This window comes from Argentina anserina, chromosome 1, assembly GCF_933775445.1.
Source record: "Argentina anserina chromosome 1, drPotAnse1.1, whole genome shotgun sequence".
Taxonomy (NCBI): Eukaryota; Viridiplantae; Streptophyta; class Magnoliopsida; order Rosales; family Rosaceae; genus Argentina; species Argentina anserina.
In genome coordinates, this window is record NC_065872.1 from 22,229,381 (window position 1) to 22,238,546 (window position 9,166).

The window sequence follows — 9,166 nt, forward strand, 5'->3', positions numbered from 1 at the left end:
TTTTCTTCTCTTTCCTTCTCCCCAAGCTCCCTCTCTGCTTCCCTCTGCTGACGCCGATAGGACCAGCTCCGGCCACCGATCGAGCTCACCATCACCACCAATCAATCAAGTCGTCTCTCCAAATAAGACCTATCGAGCCTTTGACTCTGACTCCTCCCTTCACGATCCAATGACCCAGTGCCTAAGCCAAGGCGATCATTGTCGTCTAGTCAGCTCCGACTGGCGCGCCACCCTCGTTTGAACCACCACGGCAACAACAACACATTCCTATTTTCGGTTTCTCCAATCGACGACTGTGCAAGAAGAGCTTGTGGTGAACAGTCCTTGTGATCTTCAATTTCAAGTTTTCAATTCAATTTTGACAAAACCCCTCTTTTTTAGGGTTTCTGCTCCGCCTTATCTCCACCATGTCCACCTCCGTATAGTGAGTCACCAACCTGCACAAGGAAATTCCTCCTCCCTTATATTGATTTCAGTTTGGAGAATCAATGCCTAGCGGCCCTAGCCTCATATTCTCTCTTATCTGGTTATTTACTCCACTGTATCTCCACCTTTAGCTCTATTTTCCCCCGCGTCGAACCTGCGGAGGTTTAATACGATTGTCTGCAATCTGACACAGTGAACTTTATACAGTTGTCTGCAATCCGACAGATCCAGTGTTAGTTGCTACAGGGGTGGAGATGACAAGAGGGTTTCTTTGGAAGATTGGACAAGGAGATTGGGCTTCTGAGCTCTAAGGTATGCGCATGTCAGGAAAGCTATATATGCTCTTTACTTTGGTGTCTGTACATGATTACTTATGTTTGATGTAGTGCTTTCTGAACCCAATTTCACCTTAAAAATCTAGCTCCAACAATTGTGAAATATTTATTTGTTAAAATTTATGTTCACTTTTCTTCATTCTAATTTGTTGTGATGTACTCTACAGGCCATAAGGATTATGTTTCCAGTTTAGCATTTAGTACTGATGGACAGTTCGTTGCATCTGGAAGCTTGGATGGAATTATCCAATTCTAGGATACAACATCAACTAATCTGAAAAGCACACTTGAAGGTCCTGGAGGGGGCATTGAGGTAGTTTCTTGGGCAGTATTTCGTACTACTGCTGTGTTGTAGATTACCTAAACTTTATTATGGACCATGTGACTTCTCAGTGGGTCAGGTGGCATCCTAGAGGGCATCTTGTCTTACGATATTCATTTGACTTTTGTGTTTCCTTCTCATGTAGTTCAAATTTTCTCAGCATATCTTTGTGAGTTTATTCCTGGATTTGAGCATAATTGTTTATTTTGAGGATTTTAACACATTTTTTTTCTAGGTCATCCTTCTTAGGGCACTTGATATTATTATGTTCTCAAGTTCTCACATAAACCTGTAATCATGTACAGTGTTTTCAGATGCGACGCCGAAGCGTCGCCGGACGAGCGGCGGAGCGATGCGAAGCGAATCGACTTCAATCTCCAGATCGCAGGTCAGTTTGGGTTGTTTGAGAGTGCTCCGGCCGTCGTCTTGATTGAAGAGACCAGTGCTCCGGCCGGGAACGTCGCAGCCTCACAGGAGGCAAGACTTCTTCTTGGCTCGCAGGATTCTTCTGGCTCCAAGAGACAAAGAGTCGAGAGTGTTCCGGCCGTTGTCTTGATTGAAGAGACACCGGTGCTCCGGCCGTCGCAGCCTCGCAAGACCTCTTCTTGGATCGCAGCATCGCACTTCTGGGTTCGCAGCATCGCAGGCGGCACGATTACTGGGTCGAAGAGAAGAGACGAAGAGGAAGATGCAAATTTTTTTTTCTCTAGGCCAAAACGACGTCGTTTTGGCACATTTCATTTAACCAAAACGGTTCCGTTTTGATTAGTTTCAAACGACACAAAAGGGTTTTATCAATTATACAAGTGATTCATAATTTCAACCTAGCATGTCATTTTCTGAATACTCTCTGCCTCCCTCATTCTCTCTGCCCTCTACCTCCGTGAGTCTCTCTTCCTCTCCATTGGAGATCAAATTTTGTGCTGCCTATAATTTGCCTATTTGAAACTTGAAGATTTACTTAGCTTTGAGGTTAGTCAACTTTAATCATTTTTAATAATTGATTTGATTTTTGCATATATTTGTTTGCTTTTAGTTGACTACATACCATAAAATTGATTAATAGTTTCTGAGCATTTGTTGTATGTGTTTGCTGGTGTTTGTGAATATTAGTCATGAGTGAGAAAGGGGTAGCTGGAAGAGATAAAGCATGAAAATTTACAAAAAAGATGGAAGGGGAGAAATATTTTAGATGTGTTTTCTGTAATCAAGTATGCAGTGGCACTATTTCTAGACTTAAGCATCATTTAGCAGGTATTTCGGGTGGTATGAAAGCTTGTAATAAAGTCCCTTCTGATGTGAAAAATGAGTATCAATTAGCTATAAAGGACTTTAAGGATTTGAAATTTAAGAGATGTGCTATGCTCCGTGAGATTGGAGAAGGAATTGGTGGTGGAAATGATAGTATAGATTCTCCATTAGAAGAATGTGGGAGTAGTGCTGCTCAACCAAAATTCAAAGGACCACTTGATAGTTTTGTGTCTTCTCAACCTAGGCAAACCGTATTGAATGAAGCTTACAAAAAAGAGTTAAGAAATAAGTTTGTCGGATAGTTGGGCGTTTTATGTTTTCTAGGGTGCTTCCCTTTAATACGGTTAATGATCCATTTTGATTAGCTATGGTAGAGGGAATTGCCAAGTATGGTGTAGGGTTCAAGCCTCCTTCTATGCATGAATTAAAGACTTGGATTCTTAGGGAAGAAGTTGAAGATATTGATAAGTATTTGTTAGAGCATAAGAAAGCTTGGGAGAAGTATGGGTGTTCTATCATGTCGGATGGTTGGACCGATGGAAATGGTAGAGTACTTCTTAATTTTCTTGTGAATAGTCCGGCGGGTACTTTCTTTTTGAAGTCCATTGATGCATCCGGTAGTGTAAAAAATGGTAGTTTAATGCTAAAGTATTTAGATGAAGTGGTTAGAGAAGTTGGGGAAGAGAATGTAGTTCAAATAATCACCGATAATGCATCAAATTATAAAAATGCGGGCCTTAGACTTATGCAAAGGAGGTTGAAGTTGTGGTGGACTCCATGTGCAGCACATTGTATTGATTTTATGCTTGAAGATATTAGCAAGCTAATCATCTTTGAGAAGACCATTGCAAGTGCTAAGAAAGTGGTGAAGTTTCTCTATGGTCACACATGGGTCCTTTCTCTCATGAGGGAATTCACAAACAACAGTGAGATCATTCGTCCGGCGGTAACTCGCTTTGCAACTTCCTTTCTCACCCTTCAAAGTATCTATAACCAAAAACAACCTCTTCAAATGATGTTTAATAGCAAGAAGTGGATTGATGGTCCTTTTGTAAAAAGTCATGAAGGCATAGGGGCTCGTGCAATTGTTCTATTTGAAAAGAACTTTTGGAGTGATGTTGCATTTTGTGTGAAGGGTGTGATGCCATTAGTGTGTGTTTTGAGGGAGGTTGATTCGGAGGTAAGACCTGCTATGGGCTACATATATGAATTGATAGATGCCGCAAAGGAGAAGATTGCATTTGGATTGAAGAAGAACCCTAGACATTATCAACCAATTTGGAACAAAATTGATGCAAGGTGGACTCCTCAACTACATCAACCTTTGCATGCTGCCATATATTTTCTAAACCCTCAACTACATTATGAAGACAACTTCTCAACTGTTTTAGAAGTCAAGAAAGGATTGCATGAATGCATGGATAGAATGATGTCATTTGAGGATCGGCTAAGGGCTGATATCCAATTGGAGATGTTTGATAAATGCCTTGGAGAGTTTGGAAGTAAGATAGCAATACATTCCAGGAAGCTAAGAAGTCCAGGTAATGCCTCATATATTATTCTTTATAATACAATTGTCTATATTCTATTATTTAAAACTTAAATATAATTTATATTTTTAGCGAGTTGTTGAGAGCATTTTGGATAGGAAACACCTGAGTTGATAAAGTTTGCTATCCGTGTACCTAACCTAACATGTAGTGCCTCTGGATGCGAGAGGAATTGGAGTACCTTTGAGTCGGTAAGGAATTGCTTAATCATTACCAATTTATATAATCAGTAGCATATTTATGTCATCTAAATTTATTTTTATGTTTGTTTTAGATTCACACTAAGAAAAAGAACCGACTTGAGCACAAAAGATTAAATGCATTAGTTTATGTCAAGTACAACTCTTTACTAAGGGAAAGAAACATTAGAAGACGAGTGAAGAAGCTTGATCCCATTTTAGTGGAAGAAATCGATTCTGATGATGAATGGATATCAGAGGTGGAAGATCCTATATTGCCAAATGATCTCTCTTGGCTTGAAGAAGGTGTGTTTGAGGTGGAAGCTATAAGGAATGTACCGATTGAATGTTATGAACAAAATTTGTCAACTAGAGTTCCTATATGTGTAGAGCTACTAGATGAGCCAACAATAGATGATGTTCCTTTGTCGGATGATGACATGAGATTTGATGAGCCCTCTTACGCACCTTCTTCTAAAAGGAAGAATGTTGAAAGCTCAAGTAAGTACTTTCTTATTCATTCTCATGTTATTTAGTTTGTCTAGAATATATGTATCAATTCATATTTATACTAGTACGTTTTTTTTAGGTAAAGAAAAATCCAAATCCAAGAAGAAAATGAAAACATTGGATTCATTACTTAGGAATGAAGATGAGATTGAAGACCTTATTTTACATCCACATATTGATGCGTTGAACATTGATGATGTAATGATATTCATGTGGGTGTGAGTGGATATGACGATGAAGATTGAACAAGAAGATTGAACGCATTGAAGTGTAGCTGTTGCATTTAATTTAGTATGACTATATATTAATTCTATAATTTGATTAGAACCTTATTTTGAATGAATGTTATGGTTATAATGACATATTTATATAATTTGAAGGATATTCATATTATTTGAAAATGTATTGTATTAAATTAATGTTTGTTAGAAAGGCGATCGCCTTAAATCGCCTTTGCACGCCGATGCTCTCGCCTTGTAAGGCTTGTCCATGTCGCATTCGCCTTCGCTTTCACATCTGAAAACATTGATCATGTATGTATATTTGGAAATTGAGATTACAATATGTGATATGTATAGGTCCATAGTAATGTATATTGATTCTCTTAATTTAGATTAACACAGACTTTATATTGCATGAGGTTTCTTACTTACCAGGATATCAAGATTGTCGTAAGTTAGGAGGCTGAGGTCGTTGGAGAGACTAGTTAGTTGCTTGTGATATATGAATAGGAATGACTTGATGGCTAATACTTTAAATTAGTAACTTAAATCATACGATTAGATTTCTTCGTATTTGTTTTTGATCAGCACTATTTTATCTTATCATCGACTTTCATATTAATGTTCATGACATCTTTTTAGACCTCCTTGGAATGTAGCTCCTTGGGTGTTGTAGGGAACCAATGCTTGTTTTTGTTCAGCACTATTTTATTTCATCATCGGCTTTCATATTAATGTTAATGACATCTTTCTAGACCTCCTTGGAATGTAGCTCCTTCGGTGTTGTATGGAACCAATGCCGAGAGACTTTCTTCATCATCTGGGAGGTCGTTTGCATCTCACTATTTTCACTTATTGGTCTAAATTTAATGTTCTTATAATTTACACATATAATTCAAAACATGTGAAATGATTCAGAGAATCACTTTTGCGTGCCTCTACCTGAATTGGTGCCCCTATCCAGATGGCATTCTCTTCGAAATGTTCAATTACTTGTTCCATTACTTCCAAATATGCATATTTGACTAAAGAATCTTGACTAAATGGTGTTCTATTTTAACCATGTCTTTCATATTGGACTGAATGTTACTTTGTTTATGATGTTGATCAGGTGGGCACAAAAGCTCAATTGTCACATTCAATCTCTATTTGGCAAGGAAGCTTTGTCTACAAAACAAGCCATGTATAGGCATATATCGATATTTATTAACCTCATTAGCATGATCAATGTACAAACAATAAATATTATTAATGGTTTAGAAATTAGAATGAAATAATGAGTCGATTAGTTTAGATTTCTAATACATTCATGTATGTACAGTGATATTATTTTAATATACAAAAAATAAATAAATATTGTATTTATATTTGAATTTGTCTGTTTTCCCACTTCATATTAGACAACTCTATTGCAACTAGTAACCATTGTCCAACTATTGACAAACAATAGGTGATTTCAAAGTAATGAAAACTATTGTTTGATTTGACACTCTAATCCAATTTGGGAAAAAGATATTGCTTATCATGTACATATACAATAGTTTCAGTTAAAATTCTATTGTATCAACATATATAAGATAATGGTTTGCTACACACTAGTATCGTCTATTCTGGTGTTCATACAATAGCGCTCTTAGACAATGGTTTCCGCCTATTGTTTGAGGCATGTATCAGACAATCGTTGGATAGACAATGGACATATGCAATATCAGACAATGGTCAAAAATCCTTGTTAACCATGATTTTTGGCCTAGTGATATATTAGCTCCAACTTTTTGTACACCACTTCGTTAGGTAACATACTACATTATACATATGCTTTAGTTTGAAAGTTATATTACTCAAGCTCTATGTAATATGTAATTTATAAATCTTAAGAACCATAAGTAAAATGTCATCTGAATCACTAACAATATACCCAAAAAGAAGAGAAAAGTTAATCAAAGAACAAGATTACCATGTACATTACAAGTAGGCAACACTCGAGTATGTAGAGAGGCATCAAATGTGAGCTTAAAAGTGAAAATGTAATTCAATTCGTAAAGTAAAACTCTCTCTTTCATTTCTTACTCTTCTTCAACCTTTTCATTTTCTTTTAGAGCAATTCTTCTTGAGCAAGCCCCATTGAAGCACATGTAAGAAATACCGTATATGCCTTGTCTTCTTCACTTTCCTTGAAGCAAGTAGAAAGTTTCTTCTCACGATTCAATTGAAATGAGACTTTCAATTATAAATTATGAAATCCTATCTAAAAATAAAATACCTACAATGTAGGGAATAAAAATCTACTACAAATGGAATGCTTATGTAAAAGGAACATATACATACTTAAGGTACATAATTATGAAAGTAAAAATGTAATTGATTATGATATATTAGAATCTAGCTAAAACTTTAAATTTGTGGTGAGAATGAGAAAATACGTAATTTATCAATCTACAATATGGGCAAAGAGGTGAAGACATAAAATATGAATAAAAAAAATAAAAAATGATATGAATTGAGTGTTAATCGAAAGAAAATAGGATGTGGGTGTAGTTAAAAAGGAGGAGTCCATTATTGGTTTATGTTTAATTTTCTCAGATATAAGGGGGTTGGCAAGTTAGGCATAAATGCATGTTCTTATTTCTCTGTACCCCTCATGAGGTATGTTTCAATCACATGAGTTGTTTTCTTTGTTTTTTTTTTGCAGTGCTCCCGGAGAACCATGTGGTTATATGGGAGGACCACTAAGCATAGCCACATGGTCCTCCAAACCAATAAGAAATTGCCACGTGGAAAATTTTGATACGCAGATTAACATCCATCCTAACATGATAGAGTGTTCTAAGACGTCTATAATAAAGCATGTAACATGTCATTGTTAATATAGAATAAGCAAAAATCGTTCAATCCGGGGAATTGAAAGGAACTCTAAACTTTTAGTGTTAACAAATAATTTGAGGGGGGGGGGGGGGGTTGAAATTGTTTATTAACTACTAAAATAAAACCAAATTACTATTTACATGATCAACTTCTCTTTACAAAATTAAACCAAATTCACCAATGCACCACATAATTATAAGTTTGGTTCTATCATGCATTCTAATTCATCTGATTACATACTTTTAGATACCAATACAATTAGAGCTTTAGGGGAACATCTAATCATGCAAGATTTCTATTGACGTTTAGGTTGACTTAGGACCTCACCTAAATTGCATGCAATCAAGTTTAACAATACTTAGGGTAGAAATCAAACAAGATTACATTTAAGCACCAAATCTTTGTTGGAGACATGCTTCACGGTGGCGTCACTCACCATGGGGTACATGTAAATTTCCAGAATTGCCCACTTTAATTAACACAAACTGAACCTACTTAGGACATGATTCGATTTGTGTTAATATGGATGATGAAGATAGCACTCAAATACAATTTTAGGGAGTACATTCAAGCACTAAATTCGTAACCACATATCTGAAAATTATCTAAGAGCAAGTAAAAGAAGAGTAGAACACAAAAATAGAAATACAAACTTCAATAATTATAAGAACATAGATTCGACATAGTCTCAAAAATATATCAAATACAATCTGAAAATTTTGAAATAAATACAAAACCAATACTTCCACATAAACAACAAACTACAATCTTCATAGACAAATAATTGTAGATTAACACAAATAAACGAAGCCATGTAGATGAGTTGTGAAAATCACACGTTGTAGAAACCTTAGAGGTAGGCTGCAATAGGTGAAACTCGATGGAGATGATGATGGTTTTGGGATGGACAGCTTGACTGATTTGTGAGGGAAGTTTATGGTAGTGTTATGGTAGAGTTTCAACTCTTAATTGCTAAGGAGAAGTGATGATTTTTCTGTGTGAATGATGTGCTATTTATAGAAGAGTTTTGACTTCTTGATTATTATAGCTTGGACTTTTTCTCCTCAATTTGTGGGTTGTCTCATTCGTTCTCTCTTGCATTATCTTTTTGTTTACTTAATCCCTCATTTATCTCTTCATTTATCTCTTTTTTTCTTTTACTTATTTTTGTCATTAGTGGGCGCAATCTCCTTTGATCAATTCCTTATTTTCTCCTTTAATTTGGTTGTCTCATTCTTTCTCTCTTGCATTATCTCTTTTTGTTTACTTAATCCCTCATTTGTCTCTTCTTTTTTTTTTCTCTCTTTTTCTTTCACTTATTTTTGTCATTGGTAGGTGCAATCTCATTTGATCAATTCCTTCTTTTTCTGCTTTAATTTGGTTGTCTTCTTCTCTAGCATTATCTCTTTTTGTTTACTTAATCCCTCTTTTATCTCTTTTTCTTACACTTATTTTTGTCATTGGTGGGTGCAATCTCATTTGATCAATTCCTTCTTTTTCTCCTTTA

At 35.8% G+C, this 9,166-nt stretch overlaps 1 protein-coding gene and 1 long non-coding RNA gene across 3 annotated transcripts; both read left to right on the top strand.

The window, feature by feature from the left end:
* On the top strand, positions 1 to 2,014 carry LOC126787570 (uncharacterized). 2 transcript variants are annotated; one of them, XR_007671244.1, is made up of 4 exons: positions 1 to 526; positions 634 to 738; positions 929 to 1,074; positions 1,389 to 2,014. It is a non-coding gene; the product is annotated as an uncharacterized LOC126787570 (long non-coding RNA). The 2 variants fall into 2 exon arrangements; XR_007671243.1 differs by having other exon boundaries at positions 1 to 738.
* A 687-nt stretch (positions 2,015 to 2,701) lies between these two features.
* LOC126804020 (uncharacterized) lies at positions 2,702 to 4,795 on the top strand. Its single transcript, XM_050531776.1, has 4 exons — positions 2,702 to 3,875; positions 4,036 to 4,061; positions 4,159 to 4,564; positions 4,653 to 4,795. The coding sequence occupies exons 1-4, from the start codon at positions 2,702 to 2,704 to the stop codon at positions 4,793 to 4,795; spliced, it is 1,749 nt and encodes a 582-aa protein (XP_050387733.1).
* Positions 4,796 to 9,166: the final 4,371 nt, after the last annotated feature.

Bases quoted from the DNA above. Each gene is read 5' to 3' on its own strand.
- LOC126804020 (XM_050531776.1), top strand. From the start codon at position 2,702: ATGGTAGAGGGAATTGCCAAGTATGGTGTAGGGTTCAAGCCTCCTTCT. The intron at 3,876-4,035 runs GTAATGCCTCAT...CCTAACATGTAG, and splicing joins CAGGAAGCTAAGAAGTCCAG to TGCCTCTGGATGCGAGAGGA. The intron at 4,565-4,652 runs GTAAGTACTTTC...CGTTTTTTTTAG, and splicing joins GAAGAATGTTGAAAGCTCAA to GTAAAGAAAAATCCAAATCC.